At 37.1% G+C, this 20,133-nt stretch overlaps 1 protein-coding gene across 6 annotated transcripts in view; it reads right to left on the minus strand.

Moving 5' to 3' along the window:
• Positions 1-1,435: 1,435 nt before the first annotated feature.
• The window catches only part of Hmcn1 (hemicentin 1), a 441,079-nt gene continuing 422,381 nt past the window's right edge, over positions 1,436-20,133 (minus strand). For 4 of the 6 annotated variants that reach the window (XM_074047247.1, XM_074047246.1, XM_074047250.1 and 1 more), the window contains 6 exons: positions 19,543-19,668; positions 17,440-17,568; positions 13,136-13,486; positions 9,726-9,845; positions 4,366-4,492; positions 1,436-2,837 (listed from right to left, as the gene is read on the minus strand). In XM_074047247.1, the coding sequence (XP_073903348.1) occupies positions 2,471-2,837; positions 4,366-4,492; positions 9,726-9,845; positions 13,136-13,486; positions 17,440-17,568; positions 19,543-19,668 (1,220 nt within the window). In that variant the 3' untranslated portion in view covers positions 1,436-2,470. The remainder of the gene's footprint in view (positions 2,838-4,365; positions 4,493-9,725; positions 9,846-13,135; positions 13,487-17,439; positions 17,569-19,542; positions 19,669-20,133) is intronic. The other 2 variants (XM_074047248.1, XM_074047249.1) reach the window with 2 other exon arrangements.

Genomic DNA, 20,133 nt, shown 5'->3' on the forward strand with positions numbered 1-20,133 from the left:
GCAAAAGACAGGATTTGCTGCCATCCTTTGCAAGGGTACAGATGCCCCCGACTATACCCCAGTCACCGGTAACCCCATAAGTTTTACTGTACTTAAGCCCTCCAATTGGAAACAGGGACATATAGTTAGTATAAGGACAGATGGAAAGGACCTTGAACCTGGGACTCTGTGCACCTCAACTTAGTAACTATTACTCATGAGAGTTCCTCATACCAAGGTTATCGCTCCTTTTGTGAAGAAATGAGGAGTGAATTTTCTGTCTATCAAGGCCAGAAACCTGTTCCTCTCACTAGCCAAGTCCATAGCCCAGACACTCAATGTAACCTCGTGTTATATTTGTGGGGGAAACAACCTGGGAGACCACTGGCCGTGGGAAGCTAAGGGGCTAAACCCATGGGAACCCTTTAATAAGACTGCCTTCCATAGTCACAGGAAAAGTGTCTGGCTCCTAAAAACTTCCATCATCAAAAATTACTGTATTTCCTGCCCAAAAGGCCAGTTCTCCATTCTGGCTGGGGATCTAACTTGTTTAGGACAAAAATTTTACAATGACCCAGCTCAGAAGACCCGATGGTGGGAACACTAAACCACTTGGAACCCAACCCCCACCTGTTGGCCAACTTCTTTGGTCTCTGGGCAGCTTGGGTCAATCTTACCCTGAACATAGATTGGTGGGAGCCCAGGGGGCTATATTGGATGTGTGGGAAACTAGGCTATAAAATTCTACCCAGAGATTGGGTTGGGTCTTGCATACTGGCCATGATTAGCTGGTCCTTTTTCTTGCTCCCCCTTGCACAAGGTAAAAAACTGGGAGTTCCCATACAGGGAGAAAAAAAACCACTAGAAAAAAATGAGATACTATACAAATTGGCAATTGGAAGGATGATGAATGGCCTCCTGAGCAAAATCATTCAGTATTATGGTCCTGCCACTTGGGCAGAAGATGGATCCTGGGGCTATCACACCCCAATCTATATGCTCAAATGCAATATTTGTCCCCAGGCAGTAACTGAAATTATAACTAATGAAACTGCAAGGGCCCTTGACATACTGGTGCAACAGCACACAAAGGTGCACAATGAAATATACCAAAACCACCTAGCCTTGGACTATTTACTTGCCTCCGAGGGAGGTGTGTGTGGAAAGTTCAATCTAAGTAACTGTTGCCTAAAGACTGATGATAAAGAAAAGGTCACAGAGAAAAGCATAGATGGGATGAGAAAGCTTGCCCATGTCCCCATCCAGACTTGGCGAGGATAGAATCCCAATGACTTGTTTAGGGGTAGAGGGAATCTGCTGAGCCACTGCCGGCATGGTAATAAATATTGCTTCCTGAAAAGCCTTGGTGTCCCATCTCCCTGCTTGAAAGTCCTACAATAGCTGTAAGGAAACACATGTTAGGTTCTTAAAAAAGTTAAGAAAAAGAATACAACAATTTTATTTAGGCTGATTTTACTGTAATATTTTTTATAAAATAATTTTATAAAAGAGACCATCAAGATATTATATAGAAAATACACACTAAGATAATGTATATACACTTCATAAAAATAGAATACATCTTGTCAATTGCTTACAGAGTCTGTTACCACCATGTACAGTGTATGCACGTTTAACATGTTAATGTGGACATACGAGATTAAAAAAAAAAAGAAAGAAAGAAACCTGCCCTATTGATATTTCTAAAAATTGTTTTACTTGATAGAAAAATAAAAAATAAGCTATCTAAAAGTTATGGAGCTAAGTGGATAGATGGTTATATCAAAATGTTAGCACAAAGAACTATGCCATGGACAATCATTTGAGGACAAAGTCATTTTTTTGTATTATCATAAGTGATTCAGATGATTTCACAAAATCACTGAAAATAATATCCTTGCTTTGGATGTTAAATCAATATGACCATCATTTGGGATCCAACAAACCTTCTAGTAGCTGTAGTACATTTTTAAAAGGAGTGGTATTTCTTTTTTTTCTCCTTAAAACCAAAGAAGACATAAAAATCCTATTTTAAAGAACCAATATCTAAGAAAACCTTATACGTTTTTATCAAAATACATAGCAACTAGGTTTTTTTATTCTAAAAACAGTCAAATGCTGAAAACTCTGTTGTACTGGGGATTAGTTGCTTTTTGTTTTATTTTTTTCAGGAAAATAATCTTAGCTACTATGCTACTATAAAATATCACTGATATGTCCTTGCTAGGTGTTCAGAATAATCTTTGGGAAGTAACTGCTCCAGTGTAATAAATAACAAAAATAATAAGGGACTCTTCTAGACCTTCCTAAGAGACAATGACCAGAGTGGGATCTTAAAAATCCCTCAGCAGTACCGAGGAAGGCACAGAAAACAGAGCATGTAGCAGCATTTTCAAACTGCCAATGCTGCAGCTGTTCACGATAGTAACCCGGATGGGACACTTTTTGCCTGACTGTGGTTTAAATATGGGAGCAGGTCCTGGGCAGCAGCTCAGTACGGATAGGCAGACACAGCTATATAAACTATGAACGTGGTCTGGTACTCCACGGTCCCGTTGGCGCTGTAGGATACAGCTCGCACCCTCATGCGGTAGGTCTCTGGCTCCCGTAGTGGTCGAGTAGTGAACACCACTCCTTTCAGGTTTTCATCCCTTAAGGCAAAAGGGACAGTCTGTTCCTCATCTTCCGTGAGGAAAGTTGTCCTGCGATGCATCACTCCATCCTGTGTGTATGCAACCAGCCGGATTAAATCTTGATTGGCAGCTATTCCAAACGGGAGGGAGACAAGCTTATACTCCAAGGCATATGGGCTCAAGGCACATTCCAGATCATTGGGTGGACAGCTCTTGAGGCAGAACCTAAGGAAAATAAACATATGAAAGACATACCGTTATCTGGCTGAGAAGCAGGAGAAGGCATGACGTGGGTGATCATGATCCAGGACAACATTTAGGCATCGATGCAGAAGGCAGTCCTCACTGCGAGTGCAATAAGGCTCACCCCCGTTCTGTGTCACTAACTCAAACCACATGCCGGACGCTAAAGAGAATATGCTGGTCGAGAGTCAAATATCTATTTCTGCTCCATTCATTTAAGAAGCATCTGAGTTCCTGAAGTAAGAATGAGTACACTGAGTACATTCTTCCTTTTCTGGCAAGGCGCTTCTGGGAGTTGAGCTGGTCAGGGCCTCGTGCATGCTAAAGCACACATTTTACCACTAAGTTCTACCTCACCTACCCCAAGAATACTTTCTTTAAAATGAAAAGTTAGTTTTGGAAATAAAGGCACTTGTATATGAAACAAATACTTCTTAAAGAGAAGAATGCAAGCTGCATTTAAATTAAAACATCTACATGTTTTCATGCTGAAAAAGGATATATTGATATTTGGCTGATTTATCTAAAAATAATAAAAGGATTTCTGGGTGGGTTGGACGACCTTTTGTGATTTTCTTTCATATTACTTTACATTAAATACTGTAATTTTCTTTTTCTAGAGCCCACATTGACTTTAGAGTCATGGTAACTTTTTAATTGTTTGCCAGAATAAGAAAAGAACGCAGAAGATTGTTTTATGAGGATGGATTCTTTAGTCATAGTTTTTTGGACATTTCATAAGCCTCTGTTTTTAATTTTCTGCGTCCGTTTTGTATTCCTATGAGAAGAAACAGGTGGTGGATTCTGAGCATGTTCCTAACTTGGTAGACATTACCAAAAAGAAAATGAAGCATGAGCTCTCCACTGAGTATTTGGTTTCAGAAACACCTTCTTGTTAGCAGGACTTTCCAGGATAAACATTATCACTTGTTTTCAAGCATCCTATTATCTTAGTACCTGGATGGGTACAACATATCTTCAAGAGGAGGGGAAAACAGAAGAGCAGTTTATTCAGAATCTAGAAGAGCCTGCTTCAGACAGTAGGAAATCTAAAGCAAGACACCATGAGTGGGGAGACTACTGACTCATCCTTGCTCCTCTCTGTTCCCTCACAGTGTGGTAAGTCATCATAGCAGTAGAAAAAGTAACTCCTGGAGTGCTCTACAGGCCAAAAGCATAAATGAAAACTGGAAAATCTCACAGAAAGGTAGGTTTTATCATCCCATAAAATGCTCACTGCTGAGGTAGAGCCCTTTATGTTACATGGTGATTCTGTGCTGGGGAGACTGCTCCAGGAAGCCTTGGCAACCACAAGTGATGACTTAGGTTGCAGTGGCTGTTGCTGGGTGATCTCATTTCCTCCTCATTTACTGAAGAAGGAACACACTGTGAGCCTCGGGGTTACTGACTTCCTATGAGTTAAATATGCACGCAGACTGGATTTAGGTTGGTCAAGGAGTGAGATGAAGGATTTTCAGAAGCATGTCTGGGATGAAAAAGGAAGACATACCCTGCCACAGGGTCCCGTTGGTAGTTGGGTGGACAGGGCGTGTCGATGCACCGGTAGCTTCCTCTCATGTTGAAACACATGCGATTCGACCCACAGCGTATGTTCTGCTCCAGACACTCATCAATATCTGGGGACAGCATAAGACACAAAGCGTCATCAGTGGGGGTCAGAAAAGGTCACCCCAGCAGACACTGGTATGTGACTGGAATATAGAGGCCTAACTTCTTCCCTGCCCCGTGAATAAACTCACCTATCATCCCTAAGCTTCAACCACAAAATGGATCAGGATCCCTGGTAAATCTATTTCCTAGATTGCTTTGAGTATATGTTTCTTTAACATATGTGGAAAAACATCAAAAATAAGAACTATAAAAGCAGAAGGGGAATTATTAAGAGTTCTTTAGTGTCTCTTATTTTGGGAAAATAGAGTACACGAGTTTTGTTGAAAAGCAAAGAGTATTTTAAGTGCACTATGAACAAGCTAAATATTTTACTTGTAAATATTTTTTTAACAAGAAGAATCTCTTTCAAATGCATGTGATCATTCCCTAGTATTTTTTGTTGAGTGTTCAAATTGTTGAGTGGAAAGTAGGGTAGTTGAAATTAAAGGTGTCATAAATTCAGAGGAGACTTCATAAGTCAACTGGATCTTGAAAACAACACAATAAAGAATAAAACAGAATCAAATGAATGACCCAAGAACCACAATCTGAATTTAATCAAACAGAGGGGAGCCATCAACTGACTGTCCAGAGTCTACCTCTCCTTGTATAGCAATGGGATGTTCTGAGGTAATGGGGGAAATATGCAAAAAAATAAATTATTAAGAATAATGAGCACAGAGCTAGAGGAAACCTTTTTGAGCTTTCTGAAAATAAAGAATTTTGAGTCATAATTCTTAATTTGCTGTCCATATTGGAACACTGGGGATTTGTGAATGAAAATCTTTATGTGTGTGTGTGAGTGTGTGTGTGAGAGAGAGAGAGAGAAAAAGAGAGAAAGAGAGAGAGAGAGACTATTGATCAACAGATTTTCTGGAAAGAGGGTCCATGGAGTTCAACAAAGTTTGGGGGATTTTAGAGGAATGTTTTCCGAACAAGGTATCTGCGTCCTGTTGGTAGTATATGGAACCTTTTTTAGCAGTATGAGGGCAAGCAAATATTCCAGGGAATCAATTTCCAAATCCTCATTTTCCATAAAATATCCTTCATAAAAATCAATCTGTCTGAGAACTTCTTCTGGTCTGGAGGTCTCCTTTCCCTTCTCCTCTTTCACAGCCTTCTTCTGCCTTATAAAAGAAAGCTTGCCGCTAACTCCAGGGGCCCAAGTGAAAGGTGAGAATATTGGTAATAGATACTGTGGTGGTGTGCCTTATCATGCCATTCATATGAAGCTATGGGCTTGCTCTCTATTTTAGTCAGAAGTGACTTGGTTGCTATAGGAACGCCACTAACACTTTTGTTTGAACAGAAAATGACCTTTAGCCTTTTTCTGACAATTTGACTGCTTGACAATGAGTACAGACTTATAATATCATCATCCTCTATTAGCTGAGGAAGAAACCTGAACCTCCAAAGTTTTGATGAACATAAACTTAAAGCATGTGTATACTAAATAACAATGACAGAATTCATGTCATTTGTGACTGTTTAATCTTAAGATAAGAAACTTTGGGGCTAATTAGAAAATGTGCAAGGAAAATACAAGGCTTCACAGTCTAAGCCAATTGATTTCATATGGGCAATTACAACATTCCTCCTTAAGCAATTGAATCCTGATGTGTGGGAGTCCTGATGCGAGGGAACATCTACAGTCCGGTACAAAAAAATGAACCCAAATCAGTTCCCCAAGAAAGTCCTGAAAGTCAAGGGCATTTATACCATGGAACTGGTGCTGACCAATGAGCATGTGAAACTGTGTGGCTTTTGCAGTAGGAACTTGGTAGCATTTAAACTGGACTTGGCTTAAGGCCATGAAGGACTTTTGTGAACTCTTAAATAATTTGGAGTATTGTTATACTGAAAGAGAAAGAAGAGAAGAAACTTCAAGAGAGAGTACATTAATCATGTACAATAAATGTCAATTTATTTCAGAATTATTTACCATTTACATTTTTGTATTAAAATGTGTATCTCAGATTTGATTCCAAATATATTCTGTTTTCTAAGGAGACCAAAATGTACTTATTTACTTTAAATTTAATAATGGTGAAAATATATGACAAAGTGAAAAAATGTGCTAGAAAAGTGTGCAGTAAGTCACTTACTTGACTTTTTAAAGCGTCTAATGCCAACAGTGACCACGTTCTGTATTTTCTTTTCTAGTGTTATATTAGGACTAGTTTTCCTACAGTAATGAAACCCAGGGTGAAATGAGTTTTTATTTCAGTATTCTTCACTATTATCTCTGTGAACCAATTTCTAATTATGCTTTTATCTATCAGAAGTTCTTCATCTCCTTAACAAAATGAGATTGTCTCAGAAATGAAGTAAAAAGCCCTTCAGGAAAATGTGAAAGAAACTCAATTAGGCTTATGTTTCTTTCGCTCATTAAAAAGGTTCCTTTCACACTTATCCTCAAAGTTTCATTTTATCTCTAGCTTTTACAGTGAATTCATGCAGAAACCTGGGACCATGATAATGGTGGCATGGAGACATATCCGTGTGCACAGTAAGAGGAGATAACTTACAGAGTCTCACTGGCTGAACACAAACCTACAAAGAAGCATCAGAATCTAATACACAAAGTGTTTGCCTTAGTCCATAATATCTTTTGCTTTCCATAAAAAAAGCCTTCATAAGCAGTGAGCTGCCAGGTAGACAGCCTCCTTTGTCTTTGGTCTATTACTTCTCAGAATTAAGCACCCTACAGGCAGACAGGCTTCTCTATCAGTCACTATACTCACTGTTCTTTAAAGAAGAAGACAAAAAACCAAAACCAAAATCCAAAAAAAAAAGAGAAGAAATGAGAAATCACGTTTTGTCTTCTGTTAATGGACAATGTGGTGATGTCTGCTTTTTACTAAACATTACAGAATGTTATAAGCATCTTTTAAATATTACTGCTACAAGAATCCCAAAATGAGCTGAAAAGGTTTTATATTAATAGCTTTAGACCAAATGAATGCATTTAACCATATGCTTCTGGATATTTAGACATACTTGAAACATCTGTCTTACACAGAGCATAAGTGATTCAGATTTGGTAAGCATTATGGGTTACTTTTTTAAAACCATGGATAGATGAGAATACTCATTTCAAATGCAGTGCCAATAAAATGTTCCTAAATTTTTAGAATTAGATTACTGGCGCATAAAATTAGCATAAGGATCTTTTAGTTTCTCCTCATTGTTCCATGTTAAATTCAGTTTAATTTCCCTTTTCTATGGACATTTCTAACATTAATATATAAAGCTTTAAAAAATTGTATGTGAATGAAAAACAGTCCTTTGTTCCTCATGAATGCCTCAAACACTTTCTAAAGCTATAAAAAGACTCCAAGTTATTCTTTAAAGACTTCTTTAAAAGGCACAACTGTTTTCTCTCATGTCTTTTTAAAGCCACAAAAATATGTAATTTATTTAAATTGCAAGCATTTCAAGTGACACCTGTTTCTGATTTGTTCACAGTGTTTTCCACTCTGTAGCACAAATGAAAACTGAAAAACATTTGTGCTAAATGAGTGACAAGGGCAATGAAAAAATAAACTGGCAAAATTTGGAAAAGAAGAATGTCTCTGAGTGTATGACATAGCTCTTTAAGACTGGCTAAGGGGTTTTGTGGTTTTGTTGTTTATTTCAAAACCTTTGGCACCTGCCCTGCTTACTTCCTTGGTGCTTGGTGCAACTACAGGAAGTGTAGTTACAGGGTTGGGCACTGGTGCGCCTTCCAAAAGAGTTTTGGGTTGAAGAACTGAGGCAAGTTCAAAGCATGGGCAGTCAGTGGCCCCACCCCTGCTCCTGGTGCTCACAATGCTGTGGGAGAGACAAAGGGTGTTTCAGAGTATGTGATCTGAGGTCAAGTTCTAACTCTGCTCTTGACCGTTCTGGGATACTGAGGCTCAAATAATCACTCAGAATTCATTTTTATTATCTAAACAAATGATTGCCCTTAATATATCTATTCCGTTGACTCAAATGAGGTAACTGTTGCTTTGAAAAACATGGTGTGATAATATAAATATGTTATTCTAGTACTTCAAGTCTTAGTGACGTATTCTGTAGAGGATAGCTTCTTAACCATGTTTGGTGGCCGATGGGCAGGAGCAAAGATTACCATGAAGGAATTCACATTCCTTTCCAACCAATTCCATGAGAATGGTAGGGGAGCAATGGGGTGGCACACTATAGCTAAGGTAAACCCACTGCCCATCCTGGTCCTGGCTTCTGGAACACAATTTCCAGGAGCTGCATTCCTAGCAAGACTTCTGTGAATCCAAGAAAGAGAAAATTCAATCTCAATTTGATTGCTCCTGATAAAGCTCTTTTTTGAAAATTTTTATTTGATGTACTTTTCAAAAGGATATAGTTTGTACATGACAGAAATTAATAAGATTTAGAACCATATAAAGACCTACAAAACACCCAGAGATTTTATTCGCCAAATTGAGAGGATTTCTTAGAACATTTAAAAAAGTTATTCTGTGTAACCTAAGTACATGTTGCAATATAAAATAAACCTCACCAAAGTACAGTTCTCCTTTCACATTTTTGTATGACAAGGGAACACTTGAGGTTGATTGTCTTTCTATTATCACTATACTTTATTCCCAGCTCTGCTACCGAACCTGTGCATTAGTATTTTGATTTATTTCCATGTGTCTCCACTACACCATAAGCACTGAAAGGCAAGGTCCATTCTTATTCATCTATTTGACCCTTTTGCATTTTGTAAAGGTAGCATGTGATTGTCCTACAGCATCTGAGGGCTTAGGGAATGAATGGATTGTTTGTCTACTGATTGTTCTAATAAATAAGTCTGAAAGACAAAATATCAAATAATCCCTCATGCTGTAGTAAATTTACTGAGTACTCTTCTCATTTCCCTTACCATCTTACCTGAACTGGGAAAAAATGTTTGACAAGGTCTCTTCTCACTAAGTTTTAGAAATATGTACTATGAACTGGTTTAGGCATTCTTGCTTCTTTAAGACCATACCAAAAATGTGTCTCAATTATTTTCCTTTACTGAATTGCTTTCTTATTGCTTCTCTTACTTTATTTACAAAAGTAATATTTAAATATAAGACTGACCAATGGGAATGGGAAAGAAGAAGCAAATAGGGAAATGAATAGTCACAAGAATAGCTCAAAATTTCCTGTGTTGGTATTACGACAATACACATCCCAACATTCTCTCACCTTGACATGTCTTTCCGTTGAGCATGACCTGATAACCAGGTGGGCAGATACACTGGTAGCTTCCAATGGTATTTTTACACTCATGCTGGCAGGTGTCTCTGTTTTGACATTCATCAATATCTGTTCAGAAAGAAAGCAGAGTGTGTGACCACACCTGGCAGAGGCTGTGACATAGCTCACTATAAACAAGCTGTTGATATACGATCGACAAAATTTTTGGTGATTTTGTACCTATGTGCTTAAAAATACTCAGCGCTATTTTGTATCAAGAGCTACTTTAATGATATGAAAATATTAAATATGGGACAAATTTAGAATATTAAATTATAAAATATGAACATCTCTTTATCATCTTCCTAACCATACATAAGCTGAAGCTCCAAACTACTCAACTTTTTATTAAATAAGTTATACTGAAATGACAGAGGTGACAGATTTGAATAAGATCCCTAATCACCAAAGAAAACTCTTGCCCAAATGGCAGAATTTACCTAAAAGATAAGGCTTCTGTTGAGATTAAGTGGAAAAAGAAGTATTAGTTTTTATTTCATTTAAACTTTAGTTCTCTTTCTCACTGTATTCCCTCCTCACAACATCTATGTGTCACTTTCCCACACACAGATATCATCAAATGGAAATGCTTTTACTTTTGTGATAGAAATATTCATCAGGCTCTTCATATAATTACAAAGTACTAATGGCAACTACATATAAGTTTATGTTATGTTTGGCAGCCCATTTAACTTCTCAGGATGCTCTCAGTTGATTTTTCTGCCAAAAGGGGACAGAGACCATCTACTGTGTTTTACAGGCTTATTGGAAGGTTCATATGCAGAAATAGATAGGAAAACATTTTATAAACCACAGGGCCTATCTCCTCTTATTGAACAAATCCAAGAAAATAGCAATGAAAAGGGGAGTGAGAATAGATAATTCAAAATTAATTGATATTTTCTTTGACTAATATTTATATTTGCTCATGATTCCTGAGCCCAGATTATCCAGTGACAAGAAACATGAGTGGTGGAGGGCAGAACTAAGGAGAGATCAAAATGAAGACTGGGTCACTGAGCAAAACAATCTGTTCACCTTGTGTATTTTGTACATGCTGCAACCACTCCAAATCTATTCAGGATAAACACACATCAGATATTTGTTTGTCAATGTTTTTGCATCATTTTAGTCAACCAAAGCACTCTGTTACTTAACTTATGAGTTATTTTTATTTTTCTGCTTTAACCTAAAATAATGACAGAAATTTAAATTATGCTGAACTTCGAGTTTGATCTCTCGATGTATGAATTTTAAAGTTGCCCTAAGTGTGACTTCTGCATTCAGAATCAAAGCAATGTTCATTCTTTCTGTTGTTTGGAATCAATTTGCTGAACAGCTAAATTTTAGCCCAAGTCTAACAAGATTCCACAGTGTTAATCTGAACCCTTTGTAACTTGCCTATCCCAGATGGTTAATGACAAGCATTTGGTGTTCATTGTAAGTTGTTCTTGTTATAAAATTTCAGAGCTGTCTCCTATCTTAGTGTAAATTTCTTAACTAGTCCCAATGCTATAAAATATTCACCATAGTTTAAGAAACATCTAGTCCTACTCATTGACCCCAAATAAATTTAAATATCCAGGAACTGGTGAGCTATAAAAGTTTACTTTAGATTTTCTAAGATTGATCCTTACTCTGAAATAGTAGCTATCTCAATAGTGGCTGATTATGGGAGATAAATTTTGATATGCCATAATATTGGTGCTAATCAAAACATCAAGATAGAAAACATTTATAAGACTCTTCTATGATAGAACTTCAGCTGTAGATAGTGATGAAAAATAGAGTTGGGTTATTAATCAGGGAAAGTTTCTTAAATGACTTGCACTTTCAGATGTGTTAAAGGAAAGCAGCTTAAGGGTGCATAGTGTGGGGTGTGGTTTAGTTCATTTGTTATTGCATAAATAAAGAGGAGTAAATGTAGAACAGAAGAAAGAGTTGTCTGAAATGAAGGCCGAGCGTGGGGTGGGAACAGATTATGAAAACTCTACAGTGAGAATAACCATTTGGAAGAAATTTTGAAAAGCAAAATGAAACATGTTAATTCTGTCAATGAAAGAATAGTGAAATGTTTTAACTAGTGAAGACTCAGACCCAAGTAACAGCCATGAAAATTTGCCAATAATCAAAATTATGGTTAGAAATCCATAGATTTAGTGAGTAATAGTAGCTGAGCATATTGGACAAAATGTAGAATGTATACATGCATGAACGTTTGAAGCATATGCAACTGGCACTGTCCACAGCTCTGGGAACCTCACCACAAGGGAGACACTTCCACATCTTTATAGTAAACTTCAGGCTCATCAGGTTATCTAGACAGAAAAGTCTGGGAAAATACAAACCTAATAACCAAAGATAAAGTTTGAGTACTCAGAGGGAGCGAGGGGGGACCCATTAAGGTTGGTGAAGGAAGCAGGTATGAAAAGGTAACAATGGCAGAACAGGGTTTGCAGAAAGGGAGAAAAAGAAATGAAAAAAAACTGAAGTCAGAAGGAGAAGAAAACCATAAAATATTTAAGTGTTTAGCAGAAAGCATATTTTCTAGAGACTAAGCAAAGTGTACAAAACTTAAGAGAATTGTAAGAAAATGAGGTTGGCATAATGGTCTTTAATTTGATCAGCATTTCTTTCTTTCCACCCTCCTTACTTCCCTCCTCCCTTTTCCTTCTTGCTTTATTTTCCCATCTAGCAAATGGTGGGGCTAATTTCGGTTTGCTAATTCCCTTTGGTTCCTAGCTTGATGACATGCAAGCTGTGCATATTCACAGAAAATTGAGTTAAATGAATGACAGATGGTAACGTTTACAACTTAACTGAAAACAAGGCCTCCATTCTTAAGTTGGAAATTACACTTCACTTTCGCAAACAAATGAAATTACAGACTTGTGAGTTTAGATAAAGATATTGAATACACATATTTCAGGGTGAAGGGAGCAACTTAATTTTGTTCTGGCTCACATTATCTTGTCAGTAATATACATAATAACCGAACTGAGAAATTCTCTGGGCAGTATAGAACCAGCAGCCTATGGCATGATGGCTATATATAGACCTTCTGGAAGCCACTAAAATTTAGTTCTACAAAGCATTTAAATTTATGAAGACTTTCAAGGGTTATCCAAAGAGAAACTGTTAATAGAACACAATAAATTTTTAGCACGTACACATGTAAATACATCACTTGTTTGAATACAGTTTGAAATTGTTTCAGGTGCCAGAATGAATCTCTTGAACCTTTTTGAGTCATCCAGACTTGGCGTAGTTTCCCCAAACACTCAGAGGTGCTTTGCTCATACTTCAGCTCTGGTCAGGAGTGAGCCCACAGAAAGGAAATGCAATAGGCTGACATTTACCTACACATGTGTCATGGTGTGCCTCAGAGCCTTCAGGGCAAGTTTTCCTACTAGTCCTTCTAGTCCTGGAGAGAGGTGTTCTGCTCTTTCTAGACTCTGAGTAGGAGCTGTAGCGATGTGAGTGCTGTCTGTAATGCTGGTGAGGTTGGTGGTTGTTTCTCACGGGGGAGAACCGGGCAGGGTTATAGCTATTGTACTGAGCACCATAATTTGGCAGCCTCTCCAATGCAGCGCAGGATTTACCGTCCCCTAATAAATGTTGTCCTGGTGGACAGACACATTGGAAGCTGCCGGGGCGGTTGGAGCATTGATGTGCACAAGGTTTAGGCACTTGTTCACATTCGTTAATGTCTGCTCGTGTGCCATGATACATAAAAAAGAAAAAAACACACATACATACACACAGAACACAGGAAGAAACAATCAGTCTATGAAACAAACTGAAGACATATGTTACTCTCCACAGGCAGGAAATACAGTAAATTCTCCCCGACTGTTGTGAACTTTTGAGAAAGCTTTAATCACTCAGTTATGAATCCATGGAGGGACCCTCTGTAAACATTGCTTCATATGCACAGTTCTGTTTCAACACTCATTTTGCAACAGGTGGCTCAGAAAAGCAGGCACTAGTTCTGTGAACCCACCTCCTTTCACTTTCCCTGTGATGGCCTCAAGACCTAATGAACTCTATTTCAATCTTGCCTCCTCGACTGAAAAACAAACAAACCTGGATTTGTATCAGTTTGACAGCACATCTTCGCATATAACGTGCAACAAATTTTTTTTGGCAGTAGGGGGTTTGAACTCAGGGCCTTGCACTCGCCAAACAGGCACTCTACCACTTGAGCTATGCCCACCGACTTTCTTGCTTTAGTTTATTTTTCAGATAAACTTGTGAGCTTTTTCCTGGGCCAGCAACCTTCCTACCTCCCTAGTAGCTGGGATTACAAAAGGTGTATTTAAAATCTTATAAACACTACATTCAGCTTTCTGAGTTAAACTAGATAGGGGCAAGCTAAATTATTGCAATCTGTGTATATTCCTCTAGGGAAAAAGATGCAAAATGCATGGAATCCCAAATTAATATAATTTTCATAAAACTACAATTATTAAAAATTCTCAGTAGTAAATCTCTTAGTATAATGATATGTGTACATTCTCAACTTTTTTCCTTTTGCTCTTTCTCTCTTTTGACACATAAGTCTTTCAAATGGATTTCTGACTTTCCTAATTGATTGACAATACTGAAAATATTTAAATATGTTTAAGTATAATATTCCTAAATATGTAACTACTTTCATGCTTAGTTGTGTTTTTATGTGAGCCTCATCTTTCTAAATCCATCTCTGTCCTCTTATGGTTTATTCTCCACACAGTGGTCTTTTCCAAATGTGAATTGTATCACACTGCTCATCCGCTTAAGACTTTCTGTGTCTTTCCATCACACATTTAAAAGAAAATTTAGACTCTCTCTCTCTCTCTCTTTTTTTTTTTAAGGCACTGGAGGTTGAACTTGGGGCCTCCCAGTTTATTCCCAGGTCAGTCTGCATCATGATCCTCTGATTTCAGCTTCTTTGCATAGCTGGTGATGACAGGTGTATACCATTGCACCCAGGTATTGGTTAAGATGGAGTCTCACAAACTTTTTGCTGGGTGGGCCTTAAACCACGATCCTCCAGATCTCTGCCTCCCAAATAGATAGGATTATGGGCTTGAACCAAAGCACCTGGCTGAAAATCTAGACTTTGTATCATGGCCTCTTTACCCTCTGCCTAATTTTGCTGGAACAGTACTGGCCCTTTGCTTGTCCTTGATTATGGTCTCCACATGCCTCTCTGAAGGACTTTGTTTCAGCTGTCACCTCAGCCTGGAGTGCATGCACTCAGGCCTTCCCACACTGGCTGCTCCTTCATCTCATTCAGTTTCTACAGAGGTGCTGGGACCACAGTGCTACCACCCTGAGCTGCCTCTCTCTTCTTCCTCGTCTTAGAGCACTTATCACTGTCTGAAATTGTATTGTATATTTATTTCGTGATTCTTCTTTCCCTCCATGGAAGGTAAACTTTGTGAGGACAAAGACCTGGTCTACCCTGTTTAATACTGTGATTCCACAATTTAGAACATCATGCAGCACAAATTAGGTGCTCAATAAACATTTGTTGAAATAATGAAGCAATGGGCTTGACAATGTGTTAAGTGGAGACATTGGCAGTGTTACTTAAGAACACATGGGGAATAGAGACATGGCTCATGTGGTAGAGTGCCTGCCTACTAAGTGTGAAGGTCTGAGTTCAAACCCTGGTACCACCAAAAAAAGTCAGATTAAAAAATAAAGTAAGAAAGACAAAGAAAACCTGGTCTTGAATACAGAGAAACCTGAGTTTAAAAGCTAATGTAATCTTAATCCTGGTGATGGAGGGAAGAATGAAATCACATCTGCAGTTTTCATTTAATTATAATATTGATCACTAGTGCTTCTAATCTTCTGTACAAGTTTCAGATGTAAGAATATTGTAGAATTATAGAGTTGTAAATTTCTTTCATCTTTTTTGGTATCATAGTTTTGAATCAAGCCAAAACCACTTTTTCCAAAAGATTAAAAAGAAGGAAACAAAAACACAGAATCTCTTCTTATTAAGCTATAAACTTACCAAGCCCATAAAACTTTTAAAAGTGATTTTTCTTTCTATTTATATGTCAACAAATGGAGTATATACTTACAACTCTTTCTGTAAATTAGAAAAAGTAAATGAAAACCAGTGGTCAAAACCAAATTCTTTAAATCTGTTACCACAGTGGTGAGAAATAACATAAAAAGATAGAAGAGGGTGGTTAGCACAGTGGTGGAGTGCTTGTCTACCATGTGCAAGGACCTGGGTTTGATCCCTAGTATTGAAAAAAAGAAGGTAGAATAAAGTAGTAATTTTTGCTTTAAAACTACTTTAGAAAGGCAAAAATTAAAATGATCATTTTTTAATCTCTTTAAACACTGGCTCAACTTTCCTCATTGTTTATTCCCCAGTCCAATGTCAGACATTCTACTGTTGGTCAAATCAGTAAACAGATAAACACATTTCACTCTGCTAAGCCACTGACATGACTGATCAGTATATTAATCAGGAGTGGATGTGTGGCTGAAGTGGTAGAGTTGCCTACTTTGCAAGTGTGAAGCCCTGAGTTTAAACGCCAGTCCCACCAAAAAGAAAAGTTAAATTGTATGTCAATTAGAATACCTATGCAGAAGGCTGAAATGATGTGCTGTGTATTTCTGACAGTAAAATCATGACTTTCAAAAGAATTTCTAGAAGTAGTATTAGTTTGAATGTTTGCTATGTGCAGAGTACCATGGTAGGAACCGCATTAAAACAGAATTAAACCTTTATGGGAAAATTTGTCATAAGTAATTGTTTACTAAACAATCAAGTCAACTAACTTTAAAAGAATTGCATGGAATCCAGAATCTACTATTTAAAAGCCTACACATTTTTTTACTGCACTTAAATAATCTGAAGAAGAATACAATTTGACCAGTTTCTTAACTATAAATGCACTAATTTTTTTTAAGTATACAGTTACCTTCTTAAAGATATTTCCTATTATCTGCTTTACTTTGCATTTGATTGTAACTGGGCTGGAAACAAATAGATAATTGGGGAACTAAATAAGATATTTTTAGCACAGGGAATAGAACACATTTAGTGTATATTTAGTACACACTAAATATATGGTAGATAAAGTAATAATTATCAATTCACCTAAATTGTGTGTTTGTTTTTAATCCTTCATGCCTAAACTTTCATACTACATACAAGGATCCTTCATACTCAAATAAAATGCATCTATGCAAATATTTATGTTGAATGTACAGAAGAAATAACGAAATACATTTTTTGAAGCAGGGTCTTGCTATGTTGCCCAGGCTTATCTTCAGACCCTGAGCTCAAATGATCCTCCTTCCTCAGCCTTTCCAGGGCTGGGGTTACAGGCATGAGCTACCATACCTTGCTTGTAATCTTGACATAATTAACAAGGAAATTGTATCAGAAGCTCACTTTGATATGTATGATGTTTAGAAAGCACTCAGTAAGTCATTATACTATCACTTGAGATGTCAATATAAGTTAAACTCAATAGGAAGTCTCTGAAGAAATATCTGAATAATATTATGAACTGCTTAAACCTGTTCACATGTCTTCTAAGTAGAGCAAGAGAGCATGTGAGGAGAGAGTGGTCCTGCGTGGTTGGCAAGGCTAGGTAACTATATTAATAGCTTTAATACTCAAGAAGAGCTCCTGTTGACTTACCCATGCAGGGTCTTCCAATGCCTTGAGACCGGAAACCTCTAGGGCACACACAGCGATAGCTGCCTCTTGTATTCTCACATATCTGGTTATATCTGCACTGATGGGTCCCATCTTTACATTCATCAATGTCTACAGACATGGAGGCAATGAAAAGTGACAACATTTCTTCCGTAAAAGCTTCATTACATTTACAATTCACATTCTGAGGAACTGCCAAAGATTGTATTTCTCACCCTATGGCTGAGATCCTATCATCTTAGGACTTAGGTCTTGGAGTCAGAAATCATAGGTTCAAAGTCCCAGCTCCAATTTATTAACTGACTCCTTTCCTTCCTCCTGCTTCCTATTATGAAAAGAGTTTTATTCTCAGCTTTGTTTCTGCTCCTTCTCCGTACTCCTCTGTAGCTCCTTTGCCCATCTTACTTATACTAGTGATTAGTGTTTAGGCGGACTCAGAGCAGCAGCTGCACTGCTTCTGATCTGTAGGCCCATGTTTCCTACAGGCTGCTTCTAGACATTTCCATGTCTATGTTTCTCCAGTACATGAAACCCAGTGCGCCCCCAATCTTATTCTTACTTCTCTATTTATGGCCACAGCTCTCCTGTTTTCTTGTCAATCGGGCTGCACATATGAGAGGTGTCTTTAACTGCTTCCTTCAGTTGTCAAGACTGGGCTGTTTCCTTCAATCACAACCATAAATTTCCATATTTCCATTCCCACTGAGCTAGATTTCTGCTGTAGCTTCTTAGTTTTATGATAACTAGCTTATCTCATTTCTAATTATCTTAGACATAATCACAGAGTTCACATCACTGAAAATATTTACAGTTGCATATAACTATATGTAATAGTCTGAGTTGTTTGCTGCTCTTGAGTTGAGGAAAATATATACTTACATCTACAGTGTTAAGCCTGAAACATCTTCAGAACATGACAGTTCAGCACCAGCCACCCGTTTTTTTAAAGTATACTAAACCTGCATGTACCTCAACAATTTTCAACAAATGGTTAATATTTGTTTACCTATAACTGTACCTGACACTCCTACTGTATTTGCTAGAACCAAATCCAAGGCATCTTATAACTTTATTAAGGGACATTTCAGAATGAGTATTTTTTAGAAAAGCACAGTTTTTGTAAGATGAAACTTAAACTAAATTTTCTTCATGATTGTAAGACTTGTCCAAGGTCAATTGGCTGTTGAGAAGGAAAGATTCATTTTCATAGTTTATCTTGTGTTTAGCTAGTTCCCATGTACAGGACTTTCCTGTTTCCCTTGTTCTACTATCTCTACCAATTAACATTAGATTTAAGTTTACATTTAAATGTGACCACTTCTGTGACACCTTTGATAGTAACTCCTATTACATACAATCATTCTTGGGTACGCTCATACAACTTTATTTGAATCCTTTATGATGTTTCATTCTACCTTGTATTGCAGTTTTGTTTCCTTTTGATGGAAGGAGTACAGCAGGCCAACTGACTGTAGACTATAAATACATGAAGGCAGGAAGAACATCACTATGTTTTGTTTTTTTACTATGAATGGTGTTATCCCAACAACCTATTTTACATCATTGTGTTTTTATAAATCCATTAGTTTCTAGCTTTGGAAACTCAGATAGGCTGTTATAGGATAGGCCAATAAAAACAAATTTAGGAGAAATATAATTTACTTTGTTTTCTAAGTTTCAGATCAATGATATCTGCTAACTCAGTAGACTGACACAAAACAGACAGCCAAATAATAAATTTTAGGCAAAATATAATTTGTTTTATTGTTTGGTCACTAATTTGATACTTAAAAGAATATTTGTTCTAAAATAAGTATATTTTGAACTTTTAATAAATATCTACAAATATATTTTTTCTTAACCTCACTATGAAGTTGTAAACATATATGTTTACTTTTGTATTAGAAATGATATGTGATCATATGAATTAATGTGGATATTAGACTATGTAAACCAAATGTATTTTAGGAGAAAGATTTCCTTGTTAGCTTAAATTTGTCCTCATTATTTGTCTTTGAAATGGATGTTTTACCTGATTTGTTGATGGTAAATAGGTCTCAGTCACTGAAAGAGCCCAACACTCACCAATGCAGGTTCCATTTTCTGCCTTGGTCATTCCATTTGGACAAAGATCAATGCACTTGTAGCCACCTCGGGTATTCTTACAGTGCTGATCTGGTCTGCACACATTCTGTCTACACTCGTTCACATCTTGATAAAGGACAAAGGTAATGCAGACTGAACAAATGATTGCTTACACTTTTGCAGATAAACCAGTCCTGTGTATTTTAAGGCTGTTACAGATACCTGGTCCATAATCATTGTATAAGGCTAAAATTGTGTAAGTGCTAAAATCCAGTAAGGTATGTAATACATTTTTCTTTACAATAGAATGATAAAAATCAAAAACAAAAACTAAGTATTGCTTAGGACTGGTAGCCATACAATGGCTTACTGTTCTCAGAAAAATAACTATATGTGTGTGTGTGTGTGTGTATATTAACTTTAGTGAAAAACTCAGTAAATAAGGAAAATGTCAATAGAATGGCTATGTAATTATGTAATTAGAAAATGAAACTCATAAAACAAAGGATTTGATTACTTTTTGCATGAATTACATACAGGATGCATGGTTGGTGTCTATCTGAATTTGACACAGCATTTAGATCAGACAAC

Source organism: Castor canadensis, chromosome 11 (genome assembly GCF_047511655.1).
Source record: "Castor canadensis chromosome 11, mCasCan1.hap1v2, whole genome shotgun sequence".
Taxonomy (NCBI): Eukaryota; Metazoa; Chordata; class Mammalia; order Rodentia; family Castoridae; genus Castor; species Castor canadensis.